This window comes from Myodes glareolus, chromosome 5 (assembly GCF_982192425.1).
Source record: "Myodes glareolus chromosome 5, mMyoGla1.1, whole genome shotgun sequence".
Classification (NCBI taxonomy): Eukaryota; Metazoa; Chordata; class Mammalia; order Rodentia; family Cricetidae; genus Myodes; species Myodes glareolus.
The window spans coordinates 71,087,465-71,107,602 of NC_142030.1; the positions used below are offsets into that span (position 1 = coordinate 71,087,465).

At 44.8% G+C, this 20,138-nt stretch overlaps 1 protein-coding gene across 1 annotated transcript in view; it reads left to right on the plus strand.

Moving 5' to 3' along the window:
* Lamc2 (laminin subunit gamma 2) overlaps positions 1 to 20,138 on the plus strand; it is a 66,813-nt gene that overhangs the window by 9,261 nt on the left and 37,414 nt on the right. The window contains exon 3 of the mRNA XM_048431082.3: positions 12,210 to 12,398. Within this exon, the coding sequence (XP_048287039.3) occupies positions 12,210 to 12,398 (189 nt within the window). The remainder of the gene's footprint in view (positions 1 to 12,209; positions 12,399 to 20,138) is intronic.

The window sequence follows — 20,138 nt, forward strand, 5'->3', positions numbered from 1 at the left end:
AAAAAAAAGAGGATAAATTGACATCTAATGTTTAGTGTAACTTCTTCGAACAAAGGGAAGAACTATTTGAGATTTTTTTTGCCTTAACTCACTACTCACTATTCCCCATGATGCTTTCCTTTTACAAGGAAGAATTATAAGAAGCAGAGGAAAGGAAGAGATCAACTAAATAGTGTGAGCCAGGCTTCTGGAAGTCCTGCAAATCCAGCTCTGCAGGAGGGTGAGGCAGAAGGACCTCAATTTCAAGGCCCATCATAGAGCAAATTCAAGACTACTCTGGTTAATGTGTGTGATCCTGTTAAAGTAAAAGAACCAGTCACCTAGCTGTCTAGGCTCAGTGCTTACTATGATATATATACACACAATAGATAGATAGATAGATAGATAGATAGATAGATAGATAGATAGATAGATAGATAGATGGATGGATGGATGGATGTGGTCATATGGAGGCATTATGTGAAAAGAAATAGAATCAGGGGGCTGGAGAGATGGCTCAGCAGTTGAGAGCACTGGCTGCTCCTCCGGAAGACCCAGGTTTAATTCCCAGCACCCACATGGCAGCTCAGAACTGCTGCTCATGACTCCAGTTCCGGGGGATCTGACACCCTTACACAGACATACATGCAGGCAAAACACCAATGCACATAAAATAAAAATAAATCATTAAAAAAAATAAGATCAGATCATGTTCATCCTTATAGGCAGCACGAAGGAATCCCAGTGTTTACTCTTAGAAGAAAATAATGGTACTAGAAAGCTTTAAGCAGAGAGGAGCTAAGAACATTTATATTTTGAGAAGATATTCTGGCTGTGGAGTGGGTGGAAGGAAGCGAGACAAGCTTCATGGAGTCCGGTCAGAAAGCTATGTCCGTTCTGATTTGCTCAGGGTTGGAGCTAGAATGTCCATAGTGGAGACAGACTTGGGTGGACTTAAGCTGTTTGGTGTGTTAAACTCCAGTGTGGAATAGGCTAATGGCAACTGAGGTAGTTGTCTCTGAGTGGTGGGTGAGGTTGACTTCCAGCCATCTGACTGGAAGCAGTGAAGTTTTGTTGTAATCTGTTTGATAATTTGTCGTTTTGAGACAGGGTATCACTCTGCAGCCCAGTTTGGCTTCTTAAACTCTAGTTCCATATGCATCAGACAGTCAAGTATGGTCATTATAGGTTTCTGCCGCCATGCTTGGTCTATGAGTTTATTGTTAAAATGACTTTTGTCCAAAGATATAGCCAGCTGGAGAAATGGACGGTTGAAGTTGGGAATGAGGTTCAGGGAACGGTGTTGGAAGGTGACACCTACTTACAGTGGTTATGAAAACCTTTGTCTTGAATGGGAACATCAGGAGAGTTCCAGAGGGAGGATCACAGGGCACGGGACTGAGTCTTGAGGAAACAGCATTGGAGCTGGGGAAAGTAGGATACAACAAGGCTTGGTGGTGGAGATCAAGCGCCAGGACGGAACCTGATAGTATGACGCCACACTGCCTAAGAGGGCTTGAGAAATCAGGAGGATTTGATGTCTCAGAAAGGGAACCCAGGAGGCAAGAGAGGAGCCAGGAGGAAGGCAGCTTTCCCTAAATAAGGAAGACAACTCCGTGTCAACCTTAAACGTTCCTACTTGGATCCAGTCACAAGAGATGACTGTAACGTATGCAGAGCTGTACCCAGAAGCTGAAATGGCAGCAGAAGCAGCAAGGCTCGCATTGGCCAGCACAGCTGGTCAGGTTCAAACTTGCCGCTGAGATGCCTGGCTCCTGAGGTAGTACTGCTTACGTGGCAAGCACGCTGCCCCATCCGGACCTGCTGAGCTCATGCCCCCAGCCTGCTGCACCCCTGCCCCTCCTCCGTGTAGCCCTTGGCTTGCTGCCCACCAGTGTCTCCTGTCACAGGCCAGGGAGAGATAGATGGTAAGACCACGACAGAGATAGTTCCTCTGGTGTTAGAGGCAACCTGCCAGAAAGTTCCAGACCTTCCTTTACTAGAAAATACCTTCCTCTCTGGAGTCTTTGCTTATCTCGCTGTGGATAGTTTTGTGTTGAAACAGTCGTTTTCTTGTTGTTGGTTTTTTTTTTTTTAATGCAATGAATGCCATACAGAGACAATAACAAATGTGTATTGTAACAGGAGATTTCTGTGCAGTTCCTGGGGTGCAGCCTAGAGGTATTCATGTAGTAGACACTGAACCACCGAGTTACATTCTCAGCCCTACATTTTGTGAAATGTCAAGTGTATTCCTGGATTCTGGGGGAATTCTGAGGTTCAGGTTTTTATTTGGCTTTTCCGTTTTTACACTGTTTGCTAATTTATCTATTAGTGTGCGGTTGTGCACATGCCATGGTGAACATGTGGAGAGGTCAGAGGACAACTTGTAGGAGGGGTTTCCTCTTTCCACCATGTGGATTCTGTGACTTGAACTCAGGTCTTCAGACTTGGCAGCAAGCTCCCTTACCCACTGAGCCATCCCCACCTTGAATGACTTTTCTTAAAGTCAGATTGCCTTTATTGTGTCTCTCCTTGCTCTTCCTCCTCCTTGTTTTTCTGCTCCCTTCCATCTCATCCATCCTAGCAACAGTGGTGCCAAGCACTGGACCAGGTACCATTGGAATAGAGAAGAGAAATTCTAGAGATGAACTGAGTAATGCCCACAGATATGATGTTGTAGACGGGAGCAGTGAGCTCTGTGGTCACGTGAGGAGGATTACTTCCGGTGTTCAGAAAGAAGTCTGCAGGTTGTGAGCAGGGAAGTGCATAATCTAATACATGTTTCTTAGAGCATCCAGTCAGTTCTGCGGAAATGGCAAACCCGAATATCAGAGGTAGCAAAGAACTTAGGGTTCTGGATTTCGTGCAGGGGTCAAATTTGAGGCAAGGGTTGAGGCAAGGGAACAAGGGAAAGAGAGTTAAGGAGGGACTGACATGGGCCAGGTATACAGGGTTTTCAAAAGAGTTTGTGTATTTTCATTTTGTTATTGCCTTTAAGGCACCAGCAAATCCAGTGTTCACACGCTGCCCCGAAGTGGAAATCAGATTGCTCTGGTGAAAAGTTGGGTGCATATATTATTTGTTTTGTCGAGTTTTGCTGTTGTTTGTCTGTCTGGGACAGATTTAGGCTAGGCTCACCTCTAACTCACGACAGTCCTCCTGCTTCAGCCTCCTGATTTTCAGAATTACAGGCATGTGCCCCACACCTGGTGCACAGCTTGCTTTTAAGTGTGGCACAATAGCTCTGTTCTTTGTAACACCGGCAATCCGAGGTCTGCCAAGTTCTTACAATATCTGGCAGCTGCTTGTTTCAAAAGATGCTCTTTTCTTATGGGAAGTTTAAAAAGAGTATTGCCTGGATGAACCTGTGCGGCCGCTGGTGCTATCCCACAGCCTGGCCCCAAGCACAGCTTAGGAAGCATTTCCAGTTTCCTCTCATTCTCCGGAGTCTACGGCTTGGAAACAGCCTTTGCCCCTTGGCTTCCTGTCCTAACTTGTCGGAGGCCATGTTTAGTGAGGGGTGGGAGTGCTGGGAACACCCCAGAGGGATTCCAGGCTCCCGGGCTCCATTGTTCCTTTGATCTGTTCTCCTGAGGAGTGTGGGTGGTAGTGGGTGGACCAGCCCACATCTGGCTGCCTGGAGGTCTCCTAAGAAGCACCTTGAGGGTCAGCGACCAAGCTATTGGAGTTATCATTATCACACACACTGCAGCAGTGCGCAGCACCGTCAGACACAAGTGCCACCCACGCTTTACTAGACTTACAGAAATATGTGAAAATCTTTGTAAGATGATTCCGGTTCCGAAGTGTTTATTTAGGGCTGGAGGTGAACTTGATGAATTGCATTCCTTTATCTGTGGGGAGAACCTGGCTGGCTGTCAGGAGCTGGAGTCAGGGGACAGAGAAGCCGATGAGCTTTGAAGAGGTGTTCCTGGCTTGGAAAGAGGGCGTGTGAATGGCTATGCAGAGGAATACTGACTGGGGGTAGCAACAGCGACAGAGTCGTTTTGAGTTCCATGTCCAGGGTTCATGTGTGCTTTTTATTTTCTGGTTTTTTTTTTCTCGTTAGTTTTTGCTTTTTATGCGTACGTGTGTGTGCGTGTGCCTGCACATGCCACAGCCCATGTGTGCAAGTCAGAGGACAATTTATGGGAGCCATTTCTCTCCTTCCACAATGTGGGTTCCAAGGATTGAAGTTGGGTTGTCAGGCTTGATGGCAAAGTATCTTTGTTTATCTGCCGAGCCATTTTGGCAACTCTGATTTTGTGTTTTCTAATATTTCATATCTTTATCTATCTGTCTATCTGTATATATGCATGTATGTATATTAAATTGTGTGTATGTACATGCATTTGTGTACTAACAATAGAGATCAGAGGACAATTTTTCCTTAGGAGCTGTGTTTTGAGACAATCTCTCATTAGCTCAGTGCTCACTGGTTAGGCTAGGCAGGCTGGTCAGCAAGCCCCAGGAACCCAGCCCTGCCTCCCCAGTGCAGGGGTTTTAAGCATGTGCCAGCACGCCCATAATTTTAATGTGGGTTCTGGGGATCAAACCCAGGTCTTCTTGTTTGCCTAACAAGCACTCTACTGACTGAACTCTCTCTCCAGCCCCTGTAATGACATCTTAATGCTAACTCTGAACCAGGCCTGCACATAGGGATACTGGAAAGCATGGGTAATGTAGTAAGTGTTTAATGAATATATACAAATTATATATGGATCCAACATCATCTTTGGAAAAATATGTTGGTAGCTCTCTTATGAAATCTTGCTGGCTCATGAAGTATTAGTGTCCAAGCGCCCAGTGTAGTCTCCCTGTTGCTAAGTGGTATCTATTAGTTCAACAAGATAATGTAACTTTGTAACATGAGGGCTGGCTTGTTGGGGTTTCTGTCCCGACCTGTACCCCACAACCCGCAAGCACCAATGAAAATCACACAGAGATCTCTATAAGTAATAAAGCTGATTGGCCCATTAGGTCAGGCTACTTATTAGTTCTTATGACTTATACTAACCCATTATTCTGATCTATTTTAGCCATATGGCTCTGTATCTTTTTCAGCTGGCAAGTCACATCCTGCTGCTTTGGTGATCTGGGCAGGAGTGGCAGGAATCAGCTTCCTCCTTTCCAGAATTCTGTTCTCATTGTATCGTTTCTACTTCCTGTCTGGTTTTCCCGCCTATACTTCCTGCCTGGCCAATCAGCATTTATTTAAAACATGATTGACAGAATATGGACAATTCTCCCACACCAAGATAAAGTCAGGTACGGATGCTTACAGCGCTGGGGGGAAGATGAGATGGAAGAATTGCTATAACCTAGGCTGTATAATGGATTCTAGGCCAGCCTGGTACACATACACACACACACACACACACATACAGGAAGTAAATCAAGTAGGTGTGCATTTTCTGGGCTAAGAGCACAAGAGGGAAAATCAGTAAACAACACTCTGTCAACATGATGGGGCATGGTGGCACACACCTAAAGCCCCACACACTCAGGAGTTGAGGCAGGAAGATCTCAACTTGGAAGCAAGCCTAGCTACACATTGAGCTCCATTTCAAAACAAAAACAATAAAATCTACCAAAGAGGTGCTTTGGAAAAAAAAAGAGAATTTACCAGAAAGGGTAAAAGAAAAACTATAGCCTGGAATAAAATAATAAGGAATAATTTTTTATGTTTTTATGTTTGTGGTAACTTACTAGAAAGTCACTGTGTCCAGTAATAAATGGGCAGAGAACGTAGCCAGGCAGGTAGTAATTAAAACAGTGACGCATTAACTAGCAGAGAGCACTTTCAACCCTTCCATCCTGCCCTATTCTCCACCCTGTTTTTACAGTTATTTATGTCTCCTGGTTTATACATTGCTCCTTAACAAACATCACTATCCCGAGGAGCTCTCTCTGCCACTCATTTATCTCGGTTATCTGACACCCAGATTCTCATGCACACTCTGCCAGGGCTGGGACAGATGCTGACTTTGTTTGCTGCTGGATTCTGGAGCTTGGAGTGGCCTAGCACACATTAGACGCTCAGTATGTATTTGTTCAGGGAGGAAAGACTTGCTCCTGACTCAGGGGATGCCCAAGACGCCTGTCTTAACTTGCACGGTCATCACTTGTATGTGTGTCAAGGCCTCCCAATGGAAGCTGGATGGTATATTTATAATGTTTGACACAGGGTCAGCGTTTGGAAGAACAGCAACAAATCTGAAAAATGAAAGTGGGAAAAAAAGTTTCCAGGCATAAAATCAAGCGCATCTAAGCATAAGGGAAGGAAAAGTATGAAACTAAGGACGTTTTTAGAATTTCCTCTTATTTCAGAATCTATTGTGGGCTTGCATTTTAGTCTGTTCATCTAGGTAGAGCGAGCTAAGTTGGACTCCCGTGGAGGACAATAGGGAAGAGTGACTGCTGAATTTATATTTTTAATCCATGTGCAGACACGTGGGGATAGATGGAGCTCTTTAAATGATCCAAACACAGACATCTGTCTCAAGGGGTGGTGCTGGGGTTGGGTGCTTCCAGGTACTTGACCTCTTATTCAAGGAGTTGAAATCAAAGCTCAAACAGTTCTGCAAAAGAACCTTTATTTAGAGCAAAGCAATAGAAAGGGTCAGAAGACGCGACAAGGAGCATTGTGCCACATGAGTGAAGACACTCGCGCCCTGACTATTGTTTGCATTTTCTTCTGGAATTCAAGAGATGGAGGAATTCGGTTACTATTAACCGAATTAATAGTATAGGCGGGTGTAGTATAGGCAGTTCTCTATTTTTATTGATTAGGTCATATAATTGTTTTCTTTGTGCATGTCCTTTCCCTTAATGCATCTGATTTTAATCGCATGTATGGCCAGTATGCATAGGATGATATACACAGGCTTTTCCCTGGACATTTACCGAGGACACACTTTGCCTTATTATGTATGTATCAAAAGCCAGCTCAGGCTGGTCCAGTCTTTCCACTGAGAGTAGAGAGGATATTTGGATAGATGCTGTCTTTGTTTGATGGCTATTAGAGGAAGAGACGCATCTTATTATCCAGAGAGGGGTGAGCATGTAGACTGATGCGGGTGCGGAGGGCACCCAGGGTATCTGGGTACATTGTTTGAAGAGGGGCATGTTTACATAGTATGTGCAGGTAAAGGAGCCAGGCTGCCATCTGCATCATTAGGAGAAAGGGGTGTGCATACCCCAAATCAATCAGAGTCCGAGGTTACTAGCTATTCCTTAAGTGTGCCTACTTCACATCTAAAGCTAGTTAGCTCTCTCTCTCTCTCTCTCTCTCTCTCTCTCTCTCTCTCTCTCTCTCATTCTTTCTTTCTACAGAATCTCTGGAACTATGCAATCCAGGTTGGCCAAGAACTCCCATTGATCTTTCTTCAGCTTCCCAAGTGTAGCAATTACAGGTGTGAACCACCACATTCAGCAACAGGTTTCCTAAAATTCAAAAGAGCATCCATTTATTGGTTCATTCACGAATACTAAACAGCTGCTATGGAGCAGCTCCAAGTGCTATGTGGTACCCAGGGATTTAATTTTCCCATTTCTTGTCTGTTGGAAGTAAGAAGCAAAGAACAGTACTTTACTCTTAACACAGCTTTGTTTTCTAAAGAACATTTTAATTTTTTTAAAACAAATGTTTAAAATTCAATAGATTTCCTACACAAACCCAGATTTCTATTTTCTTTGAAAAGTATAAATGGAAACCCTGACTAGAGTAGCCCTTCACCTGGCTGGCTGCTGGCTGCTGGCTGCCGTCCCCTGAAAGTGAGTGCTATTTTCTCTTAGGTTCGCTGGCACAGTCTCTCTACTGATCAGCCTACATCTAGCGTGGTGGATGCCTAGGGTCACCAGTGAACTCATGGTTCTAGCTGATAAGAGATGACCCCAAATAAAAATGACTCATATAAACTGCATTATGTTTATTTTATTAAGTCTGGTTGCAAGAATATTCTGGAATTTAAAATATGAGGGGTTTTGTTTTTTTGTTTGTTTTCTTTTATTTTCTTCTCCCCCAGCTAGGAGAGCGAGTCATCATTGGTTATAGGGACATCAGCCTAAGGAGAAAATTTGGAGGAAGTTGTGGTTCAAGAAAAGACCAATGGCAGAAAGAACAGTTCTGTGCAAAAGAAACAGGGTGAATTTTCCTCTCATTGTCTGTGTGTGAGCGCTTAAAGCCTCAATGTTGCATCAGTATGGTTCTGTGGAACCCTAACCCTGCCTGGTAACTTCAGAGTCCTGCAGGCCAGGCTACTAGGAGAATCTTCTCCAAATTCTCAAGCAATGCAGACCCTTAGTCTGTCTGTGAGATGTGCTGACAAACCCATCATCCCAACACTTGGAAATGGGAGCAGAAGGGTCAGGATTGCAGGGTCATTTTCAGCTCAGACTGAGTTCCAGGCCAGCCTGGGCTACATGAGATCCCGTCTCAATAAAATAAAACAACAATCTGCTCTGAGTTAGAAGGGCTAATGTGGTTGCTTGGAGCCTGCGCCTAGGAGGCACGGGCCAGGGAGGGCCCTGGTTCCTTGGCTGGCACAGTGGAAGAGTCTTACAGGGACGTAACACATGTGGTGGGCGTACCCCTTCCTCGGTAGAAATTTCACAGCTCTTGACAGCTGTGTGGCACATCTGCTGGAGATTTTAAAAGTCAGCTTCACCAGCATTAGTTGTGAAAGACTCGGCTTGGCAATGGTTCTGTGGGAGAAACAGAAAACAAACACCTCCAGAAGATTTTAATTGGTAACAAATTCAGTACGCTGTAAACTTAATGAAATGTTGGGTTTTGTCCCTGTAATGAAGGTGTCTAGTCTCAGAACAGACGGGATTCTGTTCTGAGCTGAGCTGTTCAGGCCTTGAAGTACCATAGTCAATTTTTGTCTTTCAAGTAAGGAGTGTGACAGCACAGGCCTTTAACCCCAGCACTAGGGAGGTAAAGGCAGGAGGATCAAGGCCAACCTGGTCTACCGAAAAAGTTCCAGGACAGTCAGGGCTACACAGAGAAACCCTGTCTCAAACAAAAACAAAACAAAACAAAAAACAAAAAAAAAAAAAAGAAAAGAAAAGAAGAAGAAGAAGAAGGAAGAAAAGTGGGGTCTATTGCTAAAGGAATAGTCAGGAAGAATCTGGAAACCATGACAGAAATGGTTGACATGACTAGAGGTGATAAATCTCCATCTTAACTGGAGAGGAAGGAGACATTATGGCTCTTTGTGTATTCAGAGCCTTGACTAATACCGGCCTTGAAGAACACTATCTAAAAACTGATTAATTAAATAAATAAACAAATGAGAATGAGAAGAGTGTATGTGTGTGTTTGTGTGTGGGTGTCAGAAGTAGGGACATGGTGAGAACTCCAGAGAGGTAGACTTAAGACTCTACTCAGAAATGACCCGTGGGCCAGTGAGAGAACTCAGTGGGTAAAGGCTCCTGCCACAGAACCGGACAACCTGAATTTGATCCCCAGGACCTGTGTGGTGAAAGAGAATGTCTGACTACTGTAAGATGACCTTTGGCCTCTGAAAGACCCTCGGAGTGGGGAGACTCTCACTCAAGTCTCGGGCTAACACAACCCCCCCAGGAACTCAGGAGAGACCATCCTTGCTGCGATCACACGAGGTTTATTGACAGGACAGGAACCAGTGCACTGGGACTGAAACTCATTTCCCACTCAGGGGTAGAGAGTTAGACCCCTAGTAGCTGGGAGGAGGGGTATTTAAGGGAAGAAACCATAACCCAATAACCCAAAGAGGGTAGGGAGTGCATCATTGAAAAATTACGAAAATACCAGTGATAATCACAAGGGGGTAACTCCCTGTTTCTCAAGATTATTCTCAAGATTATAATCTAACTTTATGGTCAGCTGGCTTTCCTGGAACAGAGTCACTGAACCAGCTAACCTAGATATTTGGTTCTTTTCTTCCTGCTAGATTTTTTTTTTTGGCTCTAACTTTTCTGCTAGAGGGGTCTGAATTAATCAGGGTCTTTCACCTCCACATGTATGGTATGGTGTGTGACAGTCCCCACATATGTGTTATGATGTGTGACATTCCCCCATGCAAAAATATATAAAATGATTTGTATAGCCAATGCACATAGTTGGTGTGTGTGTGTGTTTACAAGATTATGAGCTATTCCAGAAGAGGCCATAGGACCTCTGTACCAAACTAGATTCTTGAGAAGGGGAAGCAATGAAGACAGAGGCTTTGGAATCACAAAAACCAGGGAGCAAATTCTGTCCTCGCTACTTAGCTATTTATGTAACATAAGGCAAGATTCATACCCCTCTAAGCATTCATCTCCCCATCCCCTAAACAGAGAGGTTAAACAATATTATGAGGGTTAACTGACTAATGGATGTAAAGTCCCAGAAAGAGAGCAGTTTGGTGGCAAGGAATCTCTGTAGATAAAGGCACCGGCTGCCAGGCCTGAGGATCTGAGTTTGATCTCTGCATCACATATGGAGATGGAACTGATTCCCCAAAGTTTTTCTCTGTCCTCTACATGCATGCAGTACCATCCAACATAAAAGCATGAACACACATACAATGATAGAATGACATTTAAAATAAATGAACCAGACTGGCTCTGGGGTGAGGTTACATATTTAGGGAGCCAATGAGATTGGTGGCAGTAGATTGTGGCTTCAGGAATAGACACGGGACCTACGCAGGACCGCTGTTCAGCACATGGGGCACATTTTCTGGTTAAATCTACGTTCTAGACACTCTAGAAATAGCATCACATGCACCAAGGAGTTTCCTCACACATCAAGGCTACATGAACAATGAAGACAGCGTGGGAAGATTTGCCTTCAGACCCCATGGTTCAAGTTTCTTCACCTTCAGGTGTTGTTTTTCATCTGTTTCTCCTGAGGGAAGAAAAGGGACTCATGCAAGGGCATCGACTGGTCCTTATTCAGACAGACCCTCTAACCGGTGCCAGGCAGCTGACCTGTTCCACATTTGTAGAGGAGGAAACAAGATGCAGAACTCAAAGGGATTTGCCCAATGCTTATAGCTCACCGGTAGAGTGTTTGGCTAGTATACGCAGAGCCTTGGGATTGAGTTACAGCCACATTCCCAGGAGGGAAAGGAAATTCATTCAAAAAAAATGTTTCTGTTCTTTTGATTTCAAGGCCTATCACTTTTCTTGTAAACCGTGATTAAAATGTTTTGAGTGTCTATAATATGTCGGACACTGTGCCAGTTATTCCCACATGTGATTGTCTTGGCTGTTTAGACCCCCACACAGAGTTGGCTGACATTATATGGTGGTTTTCTCTGACAACTGACTTTCAGAGGGACATGCTAGTGAGGATGAGAAGGAACTAGTCCAGTATAGTCAGACTTTCTTTGGGCCGCCAGCTCCCAAATAATAGGCACAGAGACGTTCTATTAATTATGAAAGCTTGGCCTTAGCTTAGGCTTGTTCCCAACTACCTCTTAAAACTTAAATTAATCCATTTGTATTAATCTCTGTTCTGCCATGGGGCTCATTACCTCTCCTCAGTACCGTACATCCAACTTCCTCCATGTCTGGCTGACAAATTCTCGGCTTCAGATTCTTTCCCAGAGTTCCTGTCTCTGCCTGGAAGTCCCACCTATTCTTTCCTACCTAGCTATTGGCCATTCAGATCTTTATTAAGCCAATCAGAAGGTGCCTTAGACAAATGAGGAAGGACATAGGCACATCTTTACGCAGTGTACAGAAATAATATCCCAACAGTCCAGTTGGCCATATCAGCCACTCACCGTTGCTGTTGTTGAGGAACAAATGGTATATATCTTCAGTAGTAGACATCACAAACTGCTAGAGAGTTAAGTAAGAGTTCATGACTGGCAATTCTCTTAGCTTGTTGATTTGCTCTTTTGGTTTACACAGTGACCAAACTGAATTCTCTGCAGATATTCAAACCATGATTTGTCATAAAAGCATTACCTAAGCTTTTTTGTTTCTCTTATGTGATTGGACAATTTGGTGACCCTGAATTCGTGCTTCACGACAATGATCATTCCAGCACTGTGTAATTGCTGCTTCCTTTAGGTGGAATAAGAGTCCTCATTATCCCCCAATGGCCCATGTCACTCTCTTTCCACTGAGTAGTGTAAGCCAACATGTAGTGGTTCCTGTATCACCGATTTAAACACCTGGGAGAATATTCTGATGTTTTGTTTGTTTGTTTGTTTTTTCTGACACTCTCTTCCACTCTTCCTTAGTGTGTGATTGCAATGGGAAATCCAAACAGTGCATCTTTGACCAGGAGCTCCACAGACAGACAGGCAATGGGTTCCGCTGCCTCAACTGTGACGACAACACAGCCGGAGCTCACTGCGAGAGGTGCAGGGAGGGCTTTTACCGGCAGCGAGAGCGAGACCGCTGCCTGCCCTGCAACTGCCACTCGAAAGGTAGGTGGGGAGAGGGCAAAGGAAGGGAGAGAGCAGAGAAGAGGGAGGGAAGAGAGAAGGAAGGGAAAGAGGACAGAGTGGAGAACAAGCAAGCCAAGAGGGAGATGCTGCACCACTGGGTCCCCAACAGACTTTGGTCTTTTTAGCAATTTCTGCCTGTAAGGGAACAGTTCTCTAACATTGGGGGTAATGGGAGGAGCAGGGTCCTCAGCACCAGCTAGTTTGAATTCTAGTGCGGAGAGTCACATACTTTGTTTTCAGTACTGAGAATTTAACACAGATCCTTGTACGTGCTGGACAGTGTTCTACTGCTGAACTATATGCCCTTTCAATGTTTGCAATTTTGAGATAAGCCCTAAACTACCTAGGCTGGCCTCTCATGCTTGATCTTCCTGCTCAAGGAGTAGCTGGAATTACAGATAAATGCTGAGAGTCAGATTGCTAACTTTTCCGTGACCTGGGGTCTCTTTCAGTGACAGTTCTGCACATCCACCATTGCTTCGACCAGACTGTTGAGAACAGTGATTCGCTAGGTGTGGTGGCGTCAGCCTGTAATTCTAGGCCTTGGGAGGTAGAAGCAGGAGGGTCAGGAGTTCATGGTCATCCTCAGACACACAGGGAGTTGTCTAGGCTACATGAGATCCTGTGTCAAAACCCAAAAAGGAGGGAAAAGACGGGTTGTAAGGACCTATTTCTGTGGCCATGCTAGATGCTAGTAACAGAAAACTACAGGAAAGGACTAGAGCTGAGGAAGGCGTTTTTTGCAGGATCCTAACTGGAGGGCAGGTTCACAGAGGAGCTAGGTATTATTGGTTTTGTTTTATGTATTGGTTTATATTATTGATTCTTGGTATCTCCTCCAGTGCCACTGTCCTACACTGTAGGTGGCTGTTATGTACAGAGATGCCCACATTGGACTGTGTTCATCATGGGTAAACAGTACAAACAGATTAGTAAATGCATTAAGGGAAGAAGGGGTCTGTAAACCTGCCGAGGTTTTTATTGGCTCCTCATTAGTCTTTTTTCTTTCCTGGCATTTGATGCTTCTTGTAGAAGGAGGAGCGGTGGGCCGCTTCCACCACCCGCCCGGCTAGCTTTACCCTAAATAATTACACAGAAACTGTATTCTTTTAAACATTGCCTGGCCCGTTATCTCCAGCCTCTTATTGGCTAACTCTCACATCTTGACTAACCCATATCTAATAATCTGTATGCCACCACAAGGTCGTGGCTTACCAGGAGGATTCTAACCCACGTCCATCTTGGGCAGTAGAAGCATGGCGTCTGCCTGCCTCTGTGTTCTTTCTCCCACCATCCTGTTCTGTCTACTCCACCTATCTAAGCTGCTGTCCTACCAAAAACCAAGGCAGTTTCTTTATTAACCAATGAAAGTAACATATAGAAAGAAGACCCACCTACATCAGCTTCTCCTTGTTGGGAAGTGTTTAAGAGCATAACATGATACACACTTAAAGTGTCAAGCCGCAGCGTGACTCTGCCTCATGGTAGCCTGTGGAACCAATGGACAGCCGCAGCTGGAGAAGTCTGAAATCGAGCAGGTTTTGGTGCAGCGTGTGTCAGAAACTTTTGATAAAACTGGGATGACCTGGAATGATGTAGCTCTGGGGTCAGTCCCAGGTTCACCGGAGTTGGCTGTTATGGTGTAATCCGAATCCAATGTGTTTAGTTCGGTGTTTAGTTAATCCAGCACCCAGAGCCTTTAGATTTCTCAGTTCTCACCACGAACCAAAGGACTTCATGAAGCAAAAGCAAGAGAAGAACTAGTCTATTTTAATGGGTGTTTGAGATTCGTGGGGAGTCAAGATCCCCAGAAAACATGCAGCTTCACTGCACGTCACAGAAGCTGAACGGGCCTCACAAAGTGGTCAGAGAGGATGTAATCAGAGGCTCAGCGGGCTCCCCTGCAAAACCTGGGCAGAATGCAAGGTTCTAATTCCAGGGGAGACTAGGAATGAGCTGCTGGACAGAGAGGATAAGGAAGGTTTACTCATCCGTCCTCAGCTCAGTCTCAGGAAACAAGTCTCTCTCTAGAGGCATCTGGGACTTTATGGGAACCTGGTGGGGGTGGAGCCTGGTGGAGGTGGAGCCTGATGGGGGTGGAGTCTGGTGGGGGTGGAGCCTGCTGGAGCCTAGTGGGAGGTGGAGCCTGGTGGAGGTGGAGCCTGGTGGAGGTTGAGCCTGGTGGATATGGAGTCTGGTGGAGGTAGAGCCTGGTAGAGGTGGAGCCTGGTGAATGTGGAGCCTGGTGGAGGTGAAGCCTGGTGGGAGAGGTAGAGTTTGGTGGAGGTGGAGCCTGGTGGAAGTGGAGCCTGGTAGAGGTAGAGCCTGGTGGAGGTGGAGCCTGGTGGAGGTGGAGCCTAGTGGGAGAGTTAGACCTGGTGGAGGTGGAGCCTGGTAGAGGTGGAGCCTGGTTGGGGTGGAGTCTGTGGGAGTTGGAGCCTGATGGAGGTGGAGCCTGGTAGGGGTGGAGCCTGGTAGGGGTGGAGCCTGGTGGAGGTGGAGTCTTGTGGAGGTGGAGCCTAGTGGAGGTGGAGCCTGGTGGAAGTAGAGCCTGGTGGGAGGCGGAGCCTGATGGTGGTGAAACCTGGTGGGAGATGGGGCCTGGTGGGAGGTGGAGCCTGGCGGGGGTGGAACCTGTGAGAGGTGGAGCCTTGTGGAGGTGGAGCCTGGGAGGGGTGGAGCCTAGTGGGAGGTGGTAGAGACACATGGTGATTGATTTCTGGCACGGTGTTTTTTATGCAGTAATTAATTAACCTTCAGACATAACCATCTAAATAAGGTTTCTATCTGAGAAATGAGGATTGAAGGGCCAAGAAGATGTCTGTACAAGTCTGCAGAGCTGAGGGCCAGAGCAAGGATTTTAGCCTAGGTTTGCTTACACCACAGCGGACAGCGGTGGGTTTGGGAGCCAGACAGCCCAGGTTCAGTTCTTGCCTATGAGGCCACCTCTGAGACACTCAAGACATACGGTGTCACCTCTAGCGTTCCTATTAGAGAAAAGGCGATTTGCATCACATTATTGTTCAGGATTAATTAAGTACGTTGATAGACAGGTTAGCAAAGTATAGTCAATAATAGATATTCTCATGAAGTGGAGGTTCCAATCACCTGGAACAGTCACCGTTTCAAACTATGTCTCCAACAGAAAAAAAAAAGAAAAAAGATAAATAATAAAATAATATCCTGGTGGTCAGGTGGATCTCTGTTAGTCCAAAGCCAGTCTGGTCTACAGAGTAAGTTCCAGAACAGCCAGGGCTTGAAAAACCAATCAAACAAACAGAAGCCTGATACAACAGAAGCCTTGTAGTGACTATATATAGACCTAAAATGATTTTGTTAATATTTTATGTATTATTAATAACCTCACTTTAGCATATGAGGTTTCTTTTTTCTTTTTTTGTCAGGGTTTTTCTGTGTAGCCCTGGCTATGGCTGTCCTGGAACTAACAAGACCAGGCTAGCCTTGAATTTACAGAGATCTGCTTGCCTCTACCTCCTGAGTGCTGGGATTAAAGACATGCACCACTATTGCCCGGCCTGAAAGTATCTTTTAACAATGGAGAAGTTGACCTAGAAAGTTAAAGTTAGTAAGTAGCCTTAAATCTCCTGGCAAGGTACTGTGAGAAGTATAAATGTAATTAAGGTCTTCTGTCCCCAGAACAGGTCCTTCCTGTACCTTCCCTATGAATGAAAAAGAGAAATCAGAGTACTGAGTTTATATCCAAGGCAATCATGTCCCCCAGAAAAACTAGATTTCCTAAGGGCTGACTAATGTTTTATACTTTCCAAAACATTTCCATAGCCTGGCAGGCTGAGCAGCTCACACACCCACATTCCTGGTGGAGAAATGAAGAAACTAAAGGCAGGCTGAGGGACACATGGGTGGGAGAGACTGTTTCCACCACTTGTAGCTACGCCTGGGTTTTGTGCCTCACTGAACCAGCAGCCTGATTTGAGGAAGAACCTAGAGCCTGGGGCGTGCTGAGCAAGTGCCCTCTCTCTGAACTCAATCCCAATTATCTGTTCAGATTGTTTTACTTCGAAACAGAGTCTCAAAGATTAAGCTGCCCAGACTGTCCTTAAACTTGCTCTGTAACCAGCAGGCCTTGGGATTGCAATCCTCCTACTTCAGCCTCCCAAGAAGGTAGAATTGCAGGTCTACTTTCGAGTTAATTTCCTGTGTGATTTCCTAGTCTCCAATTAGCTGCAAGGCCATTTCTATTTTCAAGTAATTACTTGAAAGAATTTGTAACAGCAGTGAAATTGCTATTTGAATGGAAAAAAGTCTTTAAAAAGAGAAAATAATTCCCATCACTTCACACGTGGTTAATTGTAGTCAGTCTTTCTTGTGGGATTTTTTTTTTTTTGGAACTCCAGCCCCCAAATAATGACCCGGAGACTTATTATTAACAATAAAAACTTGGCCTTTAGCTTAGACTTGTTCCCCACTAGTTAATTTTAACTTAAATTAACCTGTTTCTTTTAATACATGTTTTGCCACGTGTCTCTTTATCCCTCCTCCTTCTGTACATCTGACTTCCTCAAGGTCTCACTGTTGTTCTCTGTGCACCAAGATTCTAATCTCTGAGTTCCTCTCTCTCCTGGAAGTCCTGCCTATTCGCCTTTGCCTAGCTATTGGACATTCAGCTCTCTATTAAACCAATCAGAAGGCACCTTAGGCAGAGACACATCTTTACAGTGTACAAAAATATTAGCTCATGACAGTAAATGAAGCCAACAGTTGAATGGTGCTTAATGTAGTTTGGCCTTCATACCAATTTCTCATAAATTTAAAAGTGAGCTTATGTCCCATACACGTGTATGCAGATGTGGTGTGCTTATGTGGAAGTATGTATGTCTGCATGCATGTAGGCACAGGTGTGTGTGGGTTGGTGTGCATGGTGTGGAGACCAGAACTCAGTGCTGGGTGTCTTCCTTGATTGCTCTCCATTTTGCTTACTGAGGTGTAGGGTCTCTCAGTGGACAATGACACTGTATTACTCTGGTTAGCATATTTCAGTTATTTAAAACACCTTTAAATATAAGTTTATGTGCATGTGTGTCTGTGTATGTGTGTGTGTGTTTACAGTGTTGATGCTTGAACCCAGAGCCTTGAACATGCTGAGCTATATTCCTAGTGTGTGGACACGGACACACACACACACACACACACACACACACACACACGCGCGTGACAGGAGGAAGTAAGAGAGGGAGGAATACTTGGCTTTATTTTAAGTATTAATGACTTTTTACACCCCCTACCCCCTCAGATGCACATAGAGACCAGCTTCCTGAGCCCTGAGAACACTCCCTCAGACACAAACCAGAAGGCTATTTTTCAAAGTCAGTTGTTCACAATCCCTGAGCCCGGCTCACAATGTAGATCCAGGGCAGGTGTTTTCATTCTAGCAAGGTGCTTTTAAAACCCAGGGCTGTTATTTTAGCTGTTTCAGAACGTGAGTTAAATTAGTCATGTTTGCATTGGGAGACATCAAACAGTCCCATGCCAGCTTTGAAGGCCTGAAGGATGATGCCCCGGGGGTAAACTGCTAGTATGGTGTTAACACTATAATGGTCTATTAGTGTGGTGTTGACTACATTTTTAAACACTGTATGTGAGACATTGGACCAGGCACCTCTTACATATTAGCTCTTAGTCTTACAACATCCCTGCGAGGTGTGTGTTTATATGTTTTCATTCGCGGTTGAAGGGCCTCACATGGAAGCAGTTTGCCGAGAGACATGCAGCTAGAAGCGCCTGCTATATGACTTGAGATCCGCTGGACTCAAAGCTGGGGCTGTTTTCCTGTCCTCCAGCTTCCTCTAGAGCAGTGGTTCTCAACCTTCCTAATGCTGGGACTCTTTAACACAGCTCCTAATGTTGTGGTGCCCCCCAACCATAACATTATTTTTGTTGATTCCTCATAACTGTGATCTTGCTACTGTTAAGAGTCGTAATGTAAATATCTGATATACAATCCGTGGGTCACGACCCACAGGTTGAGAACCTCTGCTCTATAGCGATATTCTGCAGGTCGAGTGTGTAAAGATAGGGTCTTTCAAGCTAATAACAGGTAATTCCATGACAGTTTCAAATCTGTTTGGAAACATTGGCATTGAAAAGCTCAGCGACAGGGCGGGAGGTGTAACTCTTGTAGAACACTGACTTGGCATGTGCAAAAGATCTTGATTCCATCCCCAGTACTACAAGTAATCGAACAATTACTATCATTATTAAGCAAGCTTTGGGCCTATTGTATATATGATGTCATAATCCCCATTTTGAACACAGAGTATTTATTTTCATAGGCTAACTATCAGTTAATGCCTCTTAGAGGAATATTCTAAAGAATAAAATTTGGACTATTTGGGCCAAGCCAAAACAGTGTTCTCTTTGCCACCTCATGATAATAATAATTTCCTTAAAGGGGGAAGAAGAGCTCTAAATTATTTTGCCTTTATTCATTTGTGGGATAAGGGGATGCCTGTGCCACAGTGGACCTGTGGAAGTCAGAGGACAGCTTGGAGAAGTCTGTTCTGTTCGTTTACTACGCAGGTTGCAAAGATTGGACTCAGGTCATCAGACTTGGTGGTGAACACTTTTATCCACAGAACCATCTTACCAGCACAAGAACAATCATTTCTGAGAAAAGATTGCAGAGTTTTCTGAAGTTGAAAGCATAACTAACATTAATTTGAACAGGAAAATATGTTTCGGGATTATCAAATCATCCATTTATGTTTAAGAAAAATTCAATACAGAGGGACGTCTGTGTAATATTATTATATATCAGAATCTCAACAGGAATTTTCTGTTTTAGCTATGTGGTCTGATTATTTTGTTTGAGTTCTCTAAATAGTGGCTCCATCTCAGGCTGGCTTCAGACTCCATACGTAGCTGAAGTTGGTACTGAACTTCTGATCCTCCTGTCTCAGCGTCCTGATCGCTGCAAAAGAGCTTTCCAGACTGAAGAAGCAGTCAGGGCAAATGTCTCTGGGGAACAGCGCGTACACGCCCCACGTAGAGTAAAGAGCAGAGTCTGGGCTGGACCTGAGAGAAGGAGAGTAGATGAGAGATGTGGGCCCCACAGGCGGGGATCATGGAATTTGCATCTGACCGCTTGTGTGGGGGACTTAAGCAAAACTGAATAGTCTTCAGCAAATATTCTCCATCTCCCTCTGGATTGAGGCTGAAGTGTGTCGAGGGGAGGTGCAGACATGGTTTAGGTGAGGTGAGGGAAGATGGAGGCTCAGGCTGGGTGATAGAAGGGCATGCGCTGGAGGTGATGGAAATCCATTGTGCTTGCTACCCTCATCCCGAGTCTTTCTCTCTTGCTGTCAACCTGCAACCCGGAGGACCCATTTACTAAACACGTCCTTGGGAAACTGAATTACTATGATACAGTGCACAGAAACTGATCTTAAGATCAACCTAGGTGTCCACCAACAGAAAGAAAATGTGGTATATACACACAGTGGAGTTTCATTCAGCACAGAGAAGAATGAACTTGGGTTATTTATAGAAAAATGGGTGGAACTGGAGCTCATATTAGCCACAAGAAGAAAGACGCAGAAAGACAAATATTATATTCTCTCATGTGTGGAACCTAGGCTATATACACATGTATGCATGTGTATGACATGGAAAGAGAAGGAGGAAGCAGAGCAGAAAGGAAGAGTGAGGGCAGGTGGTAAGTGAAATGGGGGAATTAATTTG